The sequence below is a fragment of the Berghia stephanieae genome, chromosome 11, assembly GCF_034508935.2.
Source record: "Berghia stephanieae isolate SIO BIC M18660-M18661 chromosome 11, UCSD_Bste_1.3, whole genome shotgun sequence".
Classification (NCBI taxonomy): Eukaryota; Metazoa; Mollusca; class Gastropoda; order Nudibranchia; family Aeolidiidae; genus Berghia; species Berghia stephanieae.
This window is the reverse complement of record NC_088370.1, coordinates 41109517-41130391: the sequence shown is the minus strand read 5'-3', so window position 1 is coordinate 41130391 and position 20875 is coordinate 41109517. Positions and strand designations below refer to the sequence as shown.

The 20875-nt window shown below is 36.1% G+C and overlaps 1 protein-coding gene across 1 annotated transcript in view; it reads right to left on the bottom strand.

Annotated features, from left to right (window-relative positions):
• Window positions 1–1366: 1366 nt before the first annotated feature.
• LOC144957002 (cadherin-99C-like) overlaps window positions 1367–20875 on the bottom strand; it is a 39567-nt gene continuing 20058 nt past the window's right edge. Inside the window, exons 9-19 of the mRNA XM_078887911.1 lie at window positions 19635–19708; window positions 17663–17765; window positions 15005–15104; window positions 13949–14052; window positions 10726–10915; window positions 9614–9791; window positions 8337–8540; window positions 5768–5966; window positions 4931–4972; window positions 3110–3162; window positions 1367–2508 (exon numbers count right to left, since the gene is read on the bottom strand). Of these exons, the coding sequence (XP_078744037.1) occupies window positions 2399–2508; window positions 3110–3162; window positions 4931–4972; window positions 5768–5966; window positions 8337–8540; window positions 9614–9791; window positions 10726–10915; window positions 13949–14052; window positions 15005–15104; window positions 17663–17765; window positions 19635–19708 (1357 nt within the window). The 3' untranslated portion in view covers window positions 1367–2398. The remainder of the gene's footprint in view (window positions 2509–3109; window positions 3163–4930; window positions 4973–5767; window positions 5967–8336; window positions 8541–9613; window positions 9792–10725; window positions 10916–13948; window positions 14053–15004; window positions 15105–17662; window positions 17766–19634; window positions 19709–20875) is intronic.

Genomic DNA, 20875 nt, shown 5'->3' with positions numbered 1-20875 from the left:
ATGTTTGGAATTTAGAATACAATACATAGATAGATAGACAAAAATACATTAATAACATAATTATATACAAACATCAAAATGATATGATATAAACTTCAAAATGAAGATGACGTTTTATAACAGTTGTGAAAACCCAAACATTCTCTCCAACAAACACACAAACACATACACACACATACACACACAGACACACATACACACACACACACGAGCGGGAGCGGAAGAAGTTGTAGAGGTATAACATTGATAGTAATGGTCTTTCTATACTGCATTCCAAAAGTTCTGTCCAAAGTATTGATGTGTTTTAATTTTTTACTAACGCTTTTTTTACACGTTTACTACAGTAAAATAGCGTTATATATATATATATATATATATATATATATAATATATATATATATATATATATATATATATCGTTAAAAATTACACCCCCCCCCCCTGCACTCCCAATCAAAGGTACTGGCCGTGATAGACTTTATGTGTGGTGGAACGAATATGTGCAGTTTCCCACTCTCCAGAAATTAGCTATACTTTATGTGTGGTGGAACGAATATGTGCAGTTTCCCACTCTCCAGAAATTAGCTATACTTTATGTGTGGTGGAACGAATATGTGCAGTTTCCCACTCTCCAGAAATTAGCTATACTCGGTGTGTGGTGGAACGAATATGTGCAGTTTCCCACTCTCCAGAAATTAGCTAGACTATCAATGATAATGTATCATCTCATTCGCTCTAAATGTGGTGGTTGAAGCAGTAAAAATAGGGCTTGAAGGCAATCGTTCAAACATTTCCTCCTTTTTCACTTTTTGTCACCATCTGCACTGATGTATTTTAAGTGTTAGAGTATTAACTCTCTCCTTGCCAACCATTTTCAGGATTTTCCCCAAAACTTCACACCCAACTAATACAAAAATATTTTTTTTATCGCTTAAACACAATAGCAGTAGACGTCAAAGTTCTTACGATACATAATTTCTTTATCAAAAAATGCTCTACAACACACTGTTCATTTCCTTTAAATTGTATGATGTATAAGAGAAATTTGAATAAGAAAAATGTTGGTTATATCATAACGAATGTGACGATTTTCCTATGGTTGGTAAGGAGAGAGTTAAAGTATACGGGTCTGGAATTCTTGATAACTAGAAATCTTTATGTTTTTCTACTAAAAGTCTGCGAGTGAAGAATTATGGATAACAAGAGACAACATGTATGTTTTGTTAGTATAAAAACTCAAATTCTATATAGCCCTACGTGTAATTATAATTCTGGATAACGAGAGACAGCCTGTGTTTTTTTAGTATTAAAACTAACATTCTATATACGTGTATTTATAATTCTGTATAAAAAGAGACAGCATGTGTTTTTTTTTCTTTAGTATTAAAACTAAAATTCTATACACATGTATTTATAATTCTGGATAACAAGAGACAGTATGTGTTTTTTTAGTGTTAAAACTTAAATTCCATATACGTGTATTTATAATTCTGGATAACAAGAGACAACATGTGTTTTATTTTAGTATCAAAACTAACATTCTATATACGTGTATTTATAATTCTGGATAACAAGAGACAGTATGTGCTTTTTTAGTATTAAAACTTAAATTCCATATACGTGTATTTATAATGCTGGATAACAAGAGACAGCATGTGTTTTTTACTAACATCTATACACGTGTATTTATAATTCTATGACAACTAGAGCTGTATACCGTCTCCTTATCGCATACCTGCCCATTACTACGGAAATTCAGTAGAATTACGAATTTTTTGATTAAACCTTAGAACTATATAAAGATTTATATTTCTATAAATCTTCTTGAAAACAAATTTCATTTGCCAGAGCTAGCCTAAAAAGGATTTTTTTATCCGAACCAGCGACCACCTGAGCTCTAGCCCTTTGGTCTAAAAAGGAATTTAAACCATTATTTCCACACGTAGTAAGGACAATTTGGTTATTTTAAAAATGGGTATTTATAATGTCTTTTATGTTATTACCCCAGAATACTGAGAAATGTTCCTAGTAAAGTATACAGATTTGTTTTCGTGTAAAATCCTAGGATCTTTGTATCTCAAATTCTTGATTATCAAATATTCAAGACGATATATAGAATATGATAAATGTATGTCTTGTTTTCGTGAAAACCAAATATCTTTGTATCTCAAATTTTTGATTATCAAAAGTTCTGGTACCGAGAATATTTGATAACAGTTACTGTTTGATGTCTTGCTATTGTCAAAACAACAAGACTTTGTGTTTTGAATTGTTAATAACAATGTGAAATTGAATGTAAGCTTCAATTACGAACATGACGCTTTCATTCCATTTCACATTGTTATTTATTCCTTCGAGCTTCGAGCAGCAACATTTACATGTTTTGAATCATTGACAACTAAAAGTCTGTATGTCGAGGTGGTGGAAGAGCGCGTCGACCTCCATAGACTGTCACAATGTCTGAACCCCTGCTTCCTCCTCTTATCTTTCCATTTTCCCAACCGTCACCTGGGCGAAATAACAAAAGATAGATCTTAGATTAAATTATGTTATTCATTTCTATATCACACATTTCTTTTACTTGAAAAAGACATTAATTCATTCATCATAATGATATTATATCGGTAACGAGGCTTTAAAATGGGCCATGTGTTCCTTAAACGGACATAAAATCAAAGTATCTAATAGTATATAGGACCCTACTCAATGCATGCTCTTTGAGACAGAATTATTAAAAGTGGAGAAATAGATTAAAGTAAGTGTATAAGGAAAGAAATGAAAATACAAAAAAGAAAAACATTTTATTCTTGTTATTGACATATCATTGTGAATGCTCAGTCATATATATATATATATATATATATCGTTACGATCCAACTAACAATTTTCTCATTTTTATTACTTTTGTACATCACAAAATTTAAAGAATATTTCTTTATAGACCTAAAAACTTGAAACTGTGTTTTAGAGCTCAGTTTGCCTAACAATATTGTATAGCTAAAATGTATGTAAGAATGGTGAGGTGGATGCGAAGTTTCGCGGAAAATTATGAAAATAGCTGGTAAGGAAAGAGTTAAAAACCAACAAACAAGTGGTGTTTGTGACATACCCGTTTTCCAACTGGATTCATGGTACATGTCATTGATGGGATCGGGTCTGTATCTGTTGGAAATTGGATTGAAATCGGTAGTGAGAGGAGTGTATTTGGATTATTATTGGCATTTCATTACATAAAAAATCAATAACAACAAACATTATTTTTCTTATACTATTACTACTACTACTACTACTACTACTACTACTACTACTACTACTACTACTACTACTACTACTACTACTACTACTACTACTACTACTACTACTAATACTACTACTACTAATACTACTTACTACTTACTACTACAACTACTACTACTTACTACTTACTACTACAACTACTACAACTACCACTACTACTACTACTACTACTACTACTACTACTACTACTACTACTACTACTAATGCAAATACTATTACTGTTGCTCGGTCTGCTTCAGTTGCTGCTGCTGCTGCTGCTGATGTTGCTAATAATAATAATAATAATAATAATAATAATAATAATAATAATAATAATAATAATAATAATAATAATAATAATAATAATAATAATAATAATAATAATCCTTTCTTTATAAAATATAGCCTTGTGGAGAACATTGTGCTTATTTGAGTCAATATAAAAATTGATAAGGCGCACAACTCTACTGAAAGATTTGAAAAATAGAAATGTATTTTTTACAGATAGATAAACAGATAACTTGATTTCCTTTTATAATTTAAAGTCAGTTTGAAAGTTTGTTAAGTCAAACAGATATCATAAAAAATTTACCGAAGTCACTATCTGTCCAGTAGAGTCCTTACTTCCGTTGTGTTGATTTAGCGGTGATCAGTGATATGTAGTAGTGTGTTCTCATTGCGTGCATGTTTATGTGTGCGTGTGTGTGTGTGTGTGTGTGTGTGGTGTATACATATGTGTGTATGTGTTTTGGAATGTGGTTGCGTGGAAGAAAAAAAAAAAGGAGGGGGGGTGTCCATCAAGTAGAGGAATTCCTGAGCAAATGGGGGGGGGGGGAGAGGGGGTATGTACGTTTGCTAGGAACTGTCAGATTGGCATTTTTCAGCAAATCGTGGCATTCATAGTGATATAATTCACTTGATCACATGACGGTATTCGGATTTACAGAAATTTTAAACAACTTTCACCGATTAACAACATCAACGAATATTACTGCTGATATTACTGTCGTTTTTATGCCATCGATGTGATAATTATTGCCCTGGGAAATATTTAGTTAAACGTTTTCGGCAAACTGTCAATTAGATCTGTCTAGCTTCTAGCCCGAACAAACAAAGTAGACAGATTCGGGGACTTGATATTTTTCGCGTCCGCTTCAGATTTTCATTTGACCTCACATAAGTTAAGTAAAGGGGAAACATTCCGAAAGCTTCTACATCCCCAGTATTCATTCAATTTGTATTTTCACCGTTGATCTTTTGTCAGGCGTTTATTTATTCAATTGGTCATCATATAAAAGCGTTTTAAAAGCTCTAGAACAAACCTTGATAGATTTGTGAAAGTTTAAAATGTCTAATTTGACCATTGTTTTGATTCTCGGCCGCCATTTTAATTTGTGAAGTATTGAAGGTAGTGCAAAGCACTCCCAAGTAAAGCGTGGTAAAGACTTGCGACCTATTGATATTGATATCTACTGACTGATAAACTAAAATCATGCCGGATAAAACATGGCACCGACGACAAACACATCGATTAAAATGTGCATCTAATCGTAATCAAGCTAATCAAGAAAATGATTCTGGCAATATCGAATGAAAATTGTTCTTTCCCCGAGAAATTGCGGGCTTTTTACTAGTAATAATAATAATAACTCACACATTATCTGGTTGGTAAGGACGAACTTTTTGAGGTGGCTCTCTGAGGAAAGAGTAAATAATATTAAATCAACCTGACTTCTGTAACTTTTATTTTCTAGATAGATAGAGCAAATTGAATTTAAGATTTTTTTTAAAAATTGAAAAGAAATTTATTTATTTGAAGGTTCAGTTCTTCCTCCTTCTCTCCTTCTACTCAAATATCCCCATCTTCTGCTTCTTCTTCTTTGTCTTCTTCTTCTTCTTCTTCTTCTTCTTCTTCTTCTTCTTCTTCTTCTTCTTCTTCTTCTTCTTCTTCTTCTTCTTCTTCTTCTTCTTCTTTTTCTTCTTCTTCTTCTTTTTCTTCTTCTTCTTCATCTTCTTCTTCAACTAGAAGAAGAAGAAGAAGAAGAAGAAGAAGAAGAAGAAGAAGAGAAGAGAAGAAGAAGAAGAAAGAAGAAGAAGAAGAGAAGAAGAAGAAGAAGAAGAAGAAGAAAGAAGAAGAAGAAGAAGAAGAAGAAGAAGAAGAAGAAGAAGAAGAAGAAGAAGAAGAAGAAGAAGAAGAAGAAGAAGAAGAAAGAGAAGAAGAAGAAGAAGAAGAAGAAGAAGAAGAAGAAGAAGAAGAAGAAGAAGAAAGAAGAAGAAGAAGAAGAAGAAGAAGAAGAAGAAGAAGAAAGAAGAAGAGAAGAAGAACAAGAAGAGAACAAGAAGAAGAAGAAGAAGAAAGAAGAACAAGAAGAAGAATAAGAAGAAGAAGAAGAAGAAGAACAACAACAACAAGAAGGAGAAGTAGAAGAAGCAGAAGAAGAACAAGAAGAAGAATTATTACGCAGGAAAGGCTGACTTTTGATTGAAATACCTGGGCATACAGCAACTCAAGGCTCCAAAGCCTCCCATACCACCAGCCCCTCTCATGCCACCCGCACCATATGCTCCACCAGCACCAGCGGCACCCCCCACGGGCCCACAAACGCCACACATCTTGAGGAGAAAGTAAAGGCCCAGCAACAAACCGATTGCGAGAATTACCATTAAGATGGCGAAGACAGCGACGAAACCTGTTGAATTAATGAGAAACAATGTTGTATGAATAGTCACATTAACCCTCTCCTTACCAACTATAGGAAAATCGCCACATTCGTTACGATACAACCAACATTTTTCTTTTTCAAATTTCTTTTTTACATCATAAAATTTAAAGAAAATGAACAGTGTGTTGTAGAGTATGTTTTGCTAAAGAAATTATGTATCGCAAGAACTTCCCTGCTATTGTATTTGAGTGATAAAAAAATATATTTTTGCGTTAGTTGGGTGTGACGTTTTGGGGAAAGTCCTGTAAATGGCTGGTAACGAGAGGGTTAATCCTTTATTGCGGAAATCCTCTATATGATGCACCATCATCTTCATAAATAAATAAATAAATAAACTTTATAGAGCTCCAATCTTCCCCGAAAGTGTTCAATGGCGTTGAACAAGAAATAGTTGACATGAGTATTCTAAGAAAATTAAATGTTACAATAGGCTTCAACAGTCGTGAAGTCAATTCCCTCGTAATGACGCATAGTAACCTAGTATCTGGTTCTAAACTATCTGAACAATGGCAGACACCCTTATGAAATACTTCTCCGACGAGCATAAAAGTGTTTTCAGAGGAGAAAAACATTATAAATCTGATCATGTTTTGACTATTATACATTCTGATCACATGACATGTGAAAAAGTTCTAGTCAGCATGGAGAATATAAAGTACCGATTTTCTTTGTTTAAAACCAAGCTGCTCGTTGCTGGGCCAATGTGACATCAGACTATTGAATCCTATTGTAGATAATCTATTGAGTTATGCTGACGCCAATGGAATATGAGGAACGTGCTTTTGAAATATTAAAGGAGAAGTTCATCTAAAATATTCTGTCTGAAGTCTTGACTTGAAGCACTCAAGACCAAGAGAGAATTCTATAGAGTGATGGTTCCATATTGATAGTGTCGCAAAGAAAAATGTGCATTCCAGGAATGGATGGATGAGTGAGTCTGAAGGAGATCCAACTTTTGTGAACATGATATTTATAATATGTGATATAGTGGTATGAGACTCGCCTACAATCAGAATGTCCATCTTGAGGGTACAGCAAGAAAGATAGGGAAACGAAATTGTCTACTCAGAAAACTGGCAGGAACAACATGGGGATCATCGCAAACTCTTCTCAGAACATCAATCCTGGCCCTTTGCTACAGTGTGGCAGAATATTGTGCTCCTGTTTGGACGAGAAGTGCCCACACAGACATTGTTGATGTGAAACTAAGAGACTCGATGCGAATAGTAACTGGATGCCTGAAATCAACCCCAACACAATTGCTGCCAGTCATGAGGGCTATAGCACCATCCCACTTGAGGAGAGAGGATACAACACAGAAATGGATATCCAGAGCTGAAGAAAATCGTGGAGGTCCTCTGCAAACCATTATACAAAACTGCGCCCCCAACATCAAGACTAAAATCTAGTTCACCTTTCTACCTATCAAAGAAAGAAAACTACAACACGCAAGAAGCCTGGTGCGAGGAATGGAAAAGGAATAAGCCAACAGGAGGGGAACTAATTGAAGATCCCTGTAAAAGTCTCCCAGGTCTACAGGATCAACCAAGAAAATACTGGGTAGCTGCAAATAGACTACGGTCAAGACATACAAGAACAGCTGCCAACATGCACAAATGAGAGCTCCAAAAATCACCAACCTCCCAAAGTGCAACCAAGCACCACAAGATGCAAACCACCTCGTACTAGACTGCCCAGAGACAAAACTGGAAGGGAGATTTGAAACCATCAACAAATGTGATGATGACTTCCGAACCTGGATTGATACCTTGAACATAGAAGTGTAGCCGAACGATACTACGACTAATACTAGAATGTCCTAAGCTGGAGGACCGCTCTGAACGGCGCATAGTTGGTAAAGGCTCTTTACTCACAGTCTGTCACCGTACTCAGGTGTAAAATGAGTACCTAGCAGCAAACAACGCTGTCTGTGTAGGGGAAATAAGAATCGTAACATCGCCTAACAGGCGTCATGTTTCGTCCTACGTAGTAAGTTCTGCTGCTGGTTAGGGACCCCTTTGAGCACTTTTAACCATCTCCTTACCACCTACAGCAAAATCGTCACATTTGTTACGACACAATATACATTTTTCTTATTCAGATTTATTTTGTAGATACATCACAAACTTTGAAAAATGATCTTGGTTTAATTAATAAGAACATAAAGTTGTTTTGTAGAGAGCTTGTTTGAGTTTTTTAAAAATCAATTTTTCTGCTGGGTATGCCTCCCATTTTGGGAAAATACTGAATATGATCGGTAAGGAGAGAGTTAATGGATATTGCTCTATATAAATCATCAAATGCTCATTATATCATTTACAATCAAGTGAATCTCACCGTCGTTGTCCCAAATGTCATCACTAGATTTTTCAGTAGTGATGGCCACAGTGGTGGGGGTCGTGGTGGTGGTCGTCGTAGTGGTAGTAGTCGTCTCATAGGTAAACAGAACCGTGGCCTCGGCTGACAACGATGGTGAACCTCCATCTTTACAACGGATGGTCAGACTGTAGGTCGTGCCGTGGTTTGATTCGGGGATCAAGCCTGTGAAAAGTAATAAAATATAGAAGGAACGAACTTGGATTCAATAGTCTGAAAGTTGGATCTCCTTCAGCCTCACTCATCCATCCATTCCTGGAATGCACATTTTTCTTTGCGACACTATCAATATGGAACCATCACTCTATAGAACTCTCTCTTGGTCTTGAGTGCTTCAAGTCAAGACTTCAGACAGAATATTTTAGATGAACTTCTCCTTTAATATTTCAAAAGCACGTTCCTCAAATACCATTGGCGTCAGCATAACTCAATAGATAATATACAATAGGATTCAATAGTCTGATGTCACATTGGCCCAGCAACGAGCAGCTTGGTTTTAAACAAGGAAAATCGGTACTTTATATTCTCCATGCTGACTAGAACTTTTTCACATGTCATGTGATCAGAATGTATTAAAGTCAAAAATATGATCAGATTTATAATGTTTTTCTCCTCTTGATACACTTTTATGCTCGTCGGAGAAGTTTTTTATGAGGGCATCCGCCATTGTTCCGATAGTTTAGAACCAGTTACTAAGTTACTATGGGTGGGCGTGTACATGTGTGCGTGTTTGTGTGTGTGTTTGTGTGTATGTATGTTGTGTGTGTGTGTTTATGTGGTTATTTCTGTTTCTGTTATTGGTGAGGGTTTTTTTTCAGACAGTGTGCAGAATAAGACATATTAAGTTCTTGACATTTACATATTATATTAAATTAAGTATTATAGTAAACTGTATGTTGTATGGTTTTGTTTTTTATTTTTATTTATTTAAATTGTTTTTATTTTATTTTATTAAATCTTTTTTTTTGGGGGGGGGGTGGATTGTTTTGTTTTGTTTTCCCTTTTTCTTTTGTTGTCTGTTGTTGTGCTGTCTTTGAGTTGTTTTATTTTCTTTTGTTGTTGTTGGTATTTTTTTATTTGGGGGGGGGGGGGGGGGGGAGGGTTGTTGGGAGTTTTTTGTAGGTTGTATTTCTACTATTTTCTCTTTTTGTTTGTGAGTGTGTGTGTGTGTGTGTGTGTGTGTGTGTGTTATCCTCTTCTATCAAACAAGAGTTGACAATGACCAGATAAATGCTTACCAACATATTCAACGCGTCCGTCAGAGAATGCCTGGAGGTAGTTGAGAGCATTGGACGGATTAGCGCTTACGAGTTCGTATGTCACTACGTTGTTAGGGGAGCGCAAATCAGCGTCTGTAGCAACCAAGGTAGCAATGCTCCGTAGGGGTGTCCCTTGATTGGCCGAATCTCGGATGACCTGCAATATGAAATGTTAGATCAGTTCTGTAATTGGATTCAATAGTCTGATGTCACGTTGCCCAGCCACGGCTGCCATAAACAAAGAAAATCTGTACTTTTTATTCTTCATGCTGGCGAGAACTTTTCATATGTCTTGTGATCAGAATGTGTAAAAGTCAAAACATGATCAGATTTAAAATGTTTTCTCCCCCTCTGGTGGTGGTGGTGGTGGTGGCGGTGATGGTGGTGGTGGTGGTGGTAAGAAGTCGACGACGTGTCAGCCTACTAATGTCCTATAACGTTCTTGACAATAGATAATATAATATAGATATGTGAAATTCGGCCAAAGGGACAGTCAAATAGACGTTAAGTGCTATGTGTTTAGATAAATACTCAGGACATCTGCCAGCCGGATATAGATAGAACGAAGATGACGTCACTCAGGCCTTTCTTATTGTTTTTTGCTATCCATGTTTGTAAGTTATTCTCACTAAACTGTATTAACCAAACCAGACAATACACGTTTACGGTTACACATAGTTGTTTGTATTGGTCCGTTATACTTCCGGATGGCAACGTTGTGAGTTTCTTAGCCAAGCGCATACTATCTACAGATGGATGATGCGGCTATGTGGCCTGACCATCGCTTTCGGATCGGAAGGTCCTGAGTTCGATCCTCGCTCGGCGCATAATTGACTCCTTGGAAAAGACTTACACTCACATTCTCTCACCGTACTCGGGTGTAAAATGAGCACCTGGCCGTTAACAGTGTTGTTTCTGTCTGGAAAAAAAATATAATATCGCCTGACAGGCGTCATGTCTCGTTCTACATGTTACGTGTTGCTGTTGGTCAGGGACCCCTTGTAAAGCGCTTTGAGCACATTTAGTGGATATTTCTCTATATAAAAGCTCAAAGCTCAAAATTGATGTGGTAAGGGATTTATTCCACTCACAGAATTGGCTCCAAAGTCACACGTGTTATCGTTGGAGTCTTGGATGGTGAAATAGACGGGAACCGTTCCCGAGACGCCGTTGCTGTCTGTGGCCGCGAGCTGAAGGATGACGGAGGACGGGAAGTTGGACCCACTGCTGTCGATATCGTAGTCAACGTTGAAGGTGATGGTGGTGCTGGACCGGTCGTATCTGGGGGGGAAAAAGTCAAAATGTGACCCTCCGCCTCGAAACGGTATTAAGTCGGATTTTTCAATTTTGGGTTTTTGGTACTCAATCATAGCTTATTTTATGCTTTAAAATTTGATACCAAATTTATACAATTGTGATTATTCATTGCCGAGATATGACAGTTTGAAGTAGGGAGAGTGTGAAAACCCAGTTTTGAGAAAATCGACTTTGAAGTGAGGCACCGTTTTCACGCACAGTCAAATCAATGGGTAAAGATAACTCCTTAGATACGGACATCGAAAATTTGACGAGAATAGTGAAATTTGGCATGAGCTTAGATTATACATCTAATAATGTACATACAAATTTTTGAAACAATCCAATTATTACTTTTGTAGTTATTCATTATTATGTAAGATGTTCTTAAACAAATAAAACACTGGGGAAAAAATGCCGACAATTGCTCACTTTTTCAAGAATTTTTGATATTTAAATAAAGAATTAATGAAATAAGAATTAATAATGTGAAATTTTTGTCTTATTTAATAGAGAAAATACGATTTCAAAATGCCAAAAGTTAAAGAAGGTTTTATAATTTGAAAGTACAGTTTTGAAACTACGTGAAGCGGGTGGGCAGGGAAAGAATTATCAAGAATGAGGATTAGAGAGGAAGAGATAGAATGAGAGAGTAAAATACACACACACACACACACACACACGCTCGCACACACACACACACACACACACAAACACACACATGTGAGAGGAAGAGAGAGAGAGAGAGAGAGAGAGAGAGAGAAAGAAAGAGAGAGATATAGAGAAAAAGAGGAGCGAGAGGGGAGGGGAGAGAGACTGCATTAAGAGGACGCGAGGGAAATAGAATAAAGATTGAAACCTGTATATATGTGTGTGTGTGTGTGTGTGTGTGTGTTTGCATGTGTGAAAGAAACAAAAGGGAGACGGATAGAGTGAGGTAGACATGAAGAAAGGGATGGAGGCGGAGCAAAGAATTGTAGGGATAGTTTAAAGAAAGCATTTTGTTACAAAGTAAGTCATAGTCAATCAACTGGAAACATATTGACCAATGAGATTGCAATTAAAGAAATGGGCTGGTCAAATCAATCATTGCATTGTTTCCATTTTGAGTCAGATGACAGCTTGAGGAGGAGGGGTGGGGCTTATTGTGTAGTGACTTACATGAAAACATGTTATTGAATCTCTCAAGTTTTCCTTAGCGTTCACCCACATTGTTCATTGTCTAAAAAGACCCCCCCCCCCCCCCACCCCTTTCTTTCAGTATACAAAGAAAGCACGACAAAACGAACATCTCTCTCTCTCTCTCTCTCTCTCTCTCTCTCTCTCTCTCTCTCTCTCTCTCTCTCTCTCTCTCTCTCTCTCTCTGTGTGTGTGTTTGTCTCTCTCCGCTCTTCATCTATCTATCTATCTATCTATCTCTATCTATCTATCTATCTATCTATCTATCTATCTATCTATCTATCTATCTATCTATCTACCTATCTATTTATCCATTAATAGGTTTGTCATTCTGTCTGTTTATCTATACATCCATTTCATTTTTTAGTTACACGTATTTCCATCGGGAGTTCATTAATTGTTGAAGGCTCTATTTATTATTCTGCTTTTGTACTTAAAATTAAATGTTTATCCTACAACAATCTCTGTACGTGTAAGATTAGGCAACTGTTGTCCTAATAAGTCTTAGCATGTCCTATAATTTCATGGATAAAAAAAGAGGGACAAAGGAGGACCTTCACCTCGATCAAATGCAGCTAGACAAAGACATGATAGCACGTGGTGTGTATCAAAATGCACAAACACACACGTATGTAACACACGCATGCTGACGTCATGAAGCATCCCCCGAGCATTATGGCCGACAGCCACAGCGCATGTGATGAGCGTTGACCAATCAGAATCATTTATTTGTAAGGTTGTCAGGGAAAAACCTAGACTTGTTTACAGTTTTTAAAGTTCATTATTGGTTGAACCATGAAATTGTGGAAACAGCCATGCTTTCTCTGAGATAGATAAAGACACGCCCTTTGCTGTGATATCTTACATCTTATTGGTGGAGAAAAAGACTCGGTATTACTAAGCTTTGGAAAGGGTGGCTCTCTGAGAGAAAGTCAACTCTCGTTTTGAATGTGTCACTGATAGTTGCATTTTTAAACTTGAAATTTATATAACTTATCGTCATTGTTTATGTTGAATTATTATGTTTTCATGTAGAAAAATGATTGTAGTTTCTGAAACAACCAAAAACTGAAATTTGATCATTTTGACCATTTCCACTTTAAAACCGGTTTTCTTCGTTTTCCAAATCCCGACTTAATACCGCTTCGAGGCGGAGGGTCACAAATACACTTAAAGAATGATATCATTAATAAATAAATAAATAAATAAATAAATAAATAAATAAATAAATAAATTCCCTTCATTCATCCCCAAGGGGAAATTTGTCTTTAGGGTCTATTCCAAGGGAAGACTGGAATAACCCAGGCGTCAGCCGCAGAGCAGCGCCGCAAAGTGAGCTAGGGCGAGGTGACTGGCTCAAGGCCACACAACGCAGCGGCGGGTGATTGAACTCGGTACCTTTCGGGTAGGAAGCAAAGACTGTACCACTGAGCCACGCTGCCCCTTGTAGTCTTTAGAGGCATTAGGCTCATGGAGTCGGCCGGAGTTTATCCATTGTGCTTTTTTTTTTTTTCTCACCGTGAAACGAAAAATACCAATTGCTTGCCACCTTTTGGATAGGACGCCAGTCTATCGCAAAGTACTTTCAGCTAGATCAAACAGACAGTTACCCAATCACTGCTAGGTTGACGGTATCATATAGTTCCCTTCCATTCATCTCTGTCCATTCTAGGATGTTTTTTATATAGGTAAGGCTAGGTCTTCCCCTTCTTCGTTTGCCCTCTATTTTCCCCTGTATCACATCTTTCATCAGCGTGCATGGGTTTCGGCATATATGACCGAAAAAAACTGAGTTTTTTCAATAATAAATAAGTGACATAATATTTCTAACATACTTACCGGAATCTTTCACTGTTATTTCCTGCTACAAATCCAACAGAGGTGATAGAGTCTCCTTCTGGATCCACGATGACTGCATCGATGTCACAGGTAGACACGCCAGCCTGGAAGGGGAATATATATATATATATATATATATATATATATATATATATATATATTATATATATATATATATATATATATATATATATATTTATATGTATATATATATATATATAGTATGCGCTTGGCTAAGAAGCTCATAACATTGCCATCCGGAAGTATAACGGAACAACACACAAAACTGTGTGCATCCATGAACGTTTATAGTCAGGTTAATGCAGTTCAGTGAGCATTACTCATAAACGCGGATGGCAAAAAACAAAAACAAAGACCTGAGTGACGTCATCTTCGAACTATCTCTCTCTCTCTCTCTCTCTCTCTCTATATATATATATATATATATATATATATATATATATATATATATATATATATATATACATATATAGAGAGAGAGAGAGAGAGAGAGAGAGAGAGAGAGAGAGAGAGAGATAGATAGATAGATAGATAGAATAGATAGAAAGGTAGATTGTTAAATAGTTATATAAATGGATAAAAATATAAATAGATAGATAGATGGATAGTTTGATAGATAGATAAATAGATGGATAGATAGATAGATAGATAGATAGATAGATAGATAGATAGATAGATAGATAGATAGATAGATAGATAGATAGATAGATAGATAGATAGATAGATAGATAGATAGATTGATTGATGGTTGGATGGATGGATAGATGGACGGATAGATAGACAGATAGATTGTTAAATAGATATATAAATAGATAAACATATAAATAGATAGATAGATGGATAGATAGATAGATAGATAGATAGATAGATAGATAGATAGATAGATAGATAGATAGATAGATAGATAGATAGATAGATAGATAGATAGATGGATGGATGGATGGATGGATAGATAGATAGATTTTTATTGGTTTTTGAAGTCTAATAGCTCTTAAAAGACACGATACTATACAATACCGATTATATTATACTCACGTCACTCTCCGTTAGAACACAGTAATAGGCTATTTCGTCAAACTTTGGAGCTTCATTCACGTCTTCGATATTTATGGTGAGTACCTCGCCTACAGATGACCTTGAATTTAAAGAAGTATTATTATCAATGGACTACGGTGATGGTGACGATCAAGATGATGATGATGATGATGATGATGATGATGATGATATTAATAATGATATTAATATGATAATAATAATAATAATAAGAAGAAGAAGAAGAAAGAAGAAGAAGAAAGAAGAAGAAGAAGAAGAAGAAGAAGAAGAAGAAGAAGAAGAAGAAGAAGAAGAAGAAGAAGAAGAAGAAGAAGAAAGAAGAAGAAGAAGAAGAAGAAGAAGAAGAAGAAGAAGAAGAAGAAGAAGAAGAAGAAGAAGAAGAAGAAGAAGAAGAAGAAGAAGAAGAAGAAGAAGAAGAAGAAGAAGAAGAAGAAAAAGAAGAAGAAGAAGAATATAATAATAATAATAATAATAATAATAATAATAATAATAATAATAATAATAATAATAATAATAATAATAATAATAATACTGACGATGACGATGATGATACGATTCACAACGTTCATTTAGTGCCCTATCAGACCATATCTACTCGGCTTGACAGAAAAGTCTTGACGCCCATTCAATATTTCTGACTATATGGATCTAGAATTTACCAGTATGAACAATACATGAAAATGTGCCTAACTTATTCTTCCATTCATTACGTCACCAAATTTTGTTTAGCTGATATTTCTTGATTTAATTTATCTTATCTGATTTAAACCTTATCCCAACTTATCGGGCGAAGAAATCATACACGAGATAATGCAATAAACAGCGCGCTGTAATAGCCTTCAATAGTCATGTCGTCACTTCCCTCGTAATGACGCATGCTAACTTAGTAACTGGCTCTAAACTATCCGAACAATGGCGGACTCCTTTATTAAATATTTATCCGACGAGCATAAAAGTGTATCCAGAGGAAAAAAAAACATTATAATTATGATCATGTTTTGACTTTTACACATTCTGATCACAAGACAAATTAAAAGTTCTAGCCAGCATGAAGAATAAAAAGTACCGATTTTCTTTATTTAGAATCAAGCTGCTCGTTGCTGGGCGAACGTGACACCAGATTATTGAATCCTATTAAACCTTATCCCAACAAATCGGTCGAATAAATCATAAAAGAAATAATGCAACAGACAGCGTGCTGTAACTTAGTTACTAACTTGTTTGGTATTTGAAAATAACTCTCTCCTTACCGACCACATTCATGCTTTTCCCAAAACTGTTATACCTACCTAACACAGAACTTGACTTTTTACACTCAAATTCATTACAAATAAGTACATACTAGATATGCATATTTTTTGCAGCATTACAAGCTTTATATAACAAAGATTTTTCATAAAATGTTGTTATGTACAAAACATATCTGATTAAGAAACTTCTTAGTATCGTAACAAATGTGACGATTTTCCTGTAGAGGGAGAGGGTGAAAGGTAGGTTATTTGCTTTACTGGAACCGATGCTGTTTTCTCCAACGTCAATGAGCATACTCGAGGTGGTGGTCCACAAACTGCCATCAGCGAAACAAATCAAGAACAGATTGGCAAACTAGATCAAGCTAATAGGCAGATAAAAGGATCTGACGCTTCGCAAGGCCTTGGAACTTCATAGGGAAGAGTTTAATATATTGTTCGAGAAGTTATGGGTGACAGAAAGTTATGAGCCCGTCGGAAACCGAAAATGCTTACACAAACGCATGATCACATTTGAAATATGAAGTTTTCTTGAAGTCGTAGAACTCCCCATTACAGCTCCGATTTAGCTCCAAGCGATTTTTTACTTTTCTTAAGACTAAAGAACCACCCCAAGTAAACAAATTATTTGGTTGTGATGGCGAGGAGAAGACGGAGGCGATTGATGGTATCAAATCAAAGTTTGTCACGCGAATTCCTCTTCGACGCGATGCAATTATTGGTGCGTCGTTAGCGGCTCTGTGTGGATGGGAACTGTGACTATGCTGATATATAGAATGATAAACTGAAAGGACAAAAACTATCCTTTGCTTTGATACCTTTATCAATTTGGTTTCTATTATAGTTTTGAAAGTGTAAGAGCTGCGTCAAGACATTTCAATCTAACCTTGTAGAACCATATTTTGATTTTTATCATCGTGGTTAGGTATGTGACTCATGGCGTCCGGAATGGACCAAAAAATCACGGAATATAAGGATTTCTGATCTTCTCTTGACCAACGAATCAGGGTTCTATTATGTCACTATATAAGTTATGGACGAGGAGGTGGGAAAAAAAAAGATGAGGTTTAGCTGACCTCACCGCAGACAAAGTTTGGCATGTCGTGTTAGTTTTTCTTCATCGTAGAAGAAGACAAGCAAGGTTTAATTTTGGCCATATATGAGAAGAGCGGGTATTGAGAAGCCAGCTGTTGACAACAGGACTGATAGATGGAAAGCGAGCAGCAGAAGACAGAAGATGAATTGTTGGACAACATTAGGAACTGGACACAAAGAAGAAGTAATGTAGAGACAACCAGACGAACGACAGAGATGGATGGAAAGGGATGATCGCCCACGTTTGGAAGTAAGGCACCTTGAAATGATGACGAGTTGATGGTGAGAATTTTACCTATATCCATCAGAGACCACACATGTTATGGTGTACTGTGACGTCAGCTCAAAATCCAGCAGGGTGGCACCAGATGAAAGAGTTGCTAGCGTGATTCGGCGAGCTGGAAATGAAAATATGGGCTTGAGCGACGAGCACGTTTTTGCAGGTCTGATAACCGAACGTAATTTGGACTTTATTTAACATTGTTGTAATGAACATTTTTTTTTTTGTTGGGTTGAGAGTATTTTCATTACAAGAATGAGCCCATAACAAGTTGGGTTATCAGGCCTGCAAATATTGGGCTTTAAGATTACGCGATTTACTATAAATTATTCATTTGTTGTGTCATAATACGGGACTGAGTCAATAGTGATGGGACAAATCTCCTACTGAGTTCTTTTTTATCTGACGTGATATTTGGCTCCATTGAACGTGTACATGTACTCCTTAAACCAAAATTTAATATTGCCAGTTATAGCAGTTCAAAATGGCTGCCCCCATGGATGTCCGTCAGAAACAGAAAACTGTCAATGAATTTCTTGTTTTTGAAAAAGAAACCTCGAGTAACATTTTAAGCGCCTTGGGAAAATTTATAAAACTCAGATATTTTGTATAGGCAGTGTTTTAGGTGGATTTAATGTGTATCTTTTTTTAAAATGTTAAATGAGCTTTTATATAGAGCAATATTCACTAAATGTGCTCAAAGCGCTTTACAAAGGGTCCCTGGTCAACACCAACATTTAATTTGTAGGACGGGACATGACGCCTGTTAGGCGATATTACAATCTTTCGGAAAAAGACAACGCTGTTAACGGCTAGGTACTCATTTTACACCTGAGTACGGTGAGAGAATGTGAGTAAAGAGTCTTTTCCAAGGACTCAACTATCTTGTGTTTTAGAAGTAAATGAGAGGCATCTCATTGTCTTTATCTGATAAATCTCGTGTTGGCCGTCCAAGTAGTGTCTACTCAGTGATTCAAATAAAAGTTGGGAGCGTGGCTATCGAGAGAGGCAAAGGCTATGTTGATAAGTAGCATTCTACTCTGCTAATACCAAGCTTTAATTTGAGAGATGATGTATGGTATTTAATTAATTTGTTTTAAAGTAATAAGCAGAGTCCCATTACATTTTGACTCACCCTCGTGTCATTAAATGAAAAGGACGTTAGGTCTTTACTTTATGTCTGATTCTACACTAATATAACACTAATAATTGTTCTAGGGGCATTAATGCATGGAACAGTTTGAAATTATAATAAACAAATACTCTAGAAATATAAATCTTTTTTAAAATGCAATCGACACGGAGCTTTATAACTTTATAAATATACGAATTTGATGAATACGTTTTTAATACGCTTCAACGGTCGTAACGTCACTTCCCTCGTAATGACGCATGGTAACTTAGTAACTGGCTCTAAACCATCGGAACAAAGGCGGACGCCGTATGACATGATATACGCATAAAAGCGTTTCAAGAGGGGGAAAAACATAAATCTGATCATGTTTTGACTTTTACACATTCTGATCACAAGACATATGAAAAGTTCTAGCCAACATGAAGAATAAAAAGTACAGATTTTCTTTGTTTAGAACCATGACGGCCGCCGTTGCTGGGCGACGTGACTTCAGACTATTAAATTCAATTGGTATATCGTTGAATGCTTCTGATGATCATAGGTATGGTTATTTCTGGGAATTTTTAAATCTGAACATTTTCTTTCACATGGTATTTAAGCTACTCTTATTGACAAGCAATTGCACGAATCCATGAAAACATGTACGTAATATCTTATTTCACACACACACACACACACACACACACACACACACATACACACAATTCGGTATAGCTGTCCATGATATATATATATATATATATATATATATATATATATATATATATATATATATATATATATATAACACTCAGAAACACACACAATAAATGATGTTAGGATAAACAAGAATATAAGAATGAAATGACTTACTCCCTGAGATGTATTCGAATTTGTAGTCTTCCGCAGGGGGCACTACAGTGCATTCTGGTGTTGTGAAAGCATCTCTGAAAGTGAAATAGTTTGATTATATGTGACCCTTTGCCTCAAAACAGTATTAAGTCGGGATAGTTAAGATGTTGAAAATTGAATTTATAGCCAGAAATATCAGACTTGTGTTGAGATTGTATGTTTTATTGAGGAGAATGGATACCATATTTTAGGGTGCTAATGCCAACAATTTATATTTTTGACCAGTTTAACATTTAATTCGGCTTTTAAGCATTTTGTTCGTTCCGACATAATACCGTTTTGAGACGATGGGTCACATATAATCTTAGCCAGTCTGGTGTGACCAAGGCCTGAACGAATACATTTATTTATATTACCAGTGCGGCTATGTGGTCAAGTGGTATGACAATCGCTTTCAGATCGGAAGGTCCTGAGTTCGAGCCGAGCTCGGCGTATAGTTGAGTCCTTGGAGAAGGCTCTTTACTCACGTTCTCTCATCGTACTCAGGTGTAAAATGAGTACCTGGCCGTTAACAGCGTTGTCTCTGTCCGAAGAAAATTGTAACATCGCCTAACAGGCCTCATGTCCCGTCCTACATGTAAAATGTTGCTGCTGGCCAGGGATCCCTTGTAAAGCGCTTTGAGTGAATATTGCGCTATATAAAAAGCTCAATTCTATACAACATATAATGCGGTTTTACAGAAGTCCGATACTGCAACCACCATTGAGTACAGACGATACAAGTTATTTTTCATTATATTTTATTTGTTTTCCACGTTTATTTGTGTATTGGTGTGCTGACGAAGGGTTTATACCCGAAACGTCCATTGTCTGTTTGGTTTCCATACGAAGCCTCTCCATTTTCACTCTTTCGTTAGTATTTTACGATCACCGGCTTCAGGCAGCCCATACCATTTTCTGAGGCCTGTGATCACACTTTGATGAATAATAATAGTAATACCTTTTAGTCATATCATCGAAGAGCAAATTCTAACTTCGCCGTTAACTCACTCAATCCTAGAGTTTTTTGCTACTTTTCAAAATTGGAAAAAAATATGTATTAAAAATGAACCCGTACATAGATAGTTTTATTCAACTCCCATTAGCATGTAAACACAAAAAAACATTAGCTTTGATACTACGTCTATAATTTGTGTCAGAAAAATGTAATAAATAGGCATAGAGTAAAAGTAACACGGGTAAACTACGGATGTAGTCGGTGT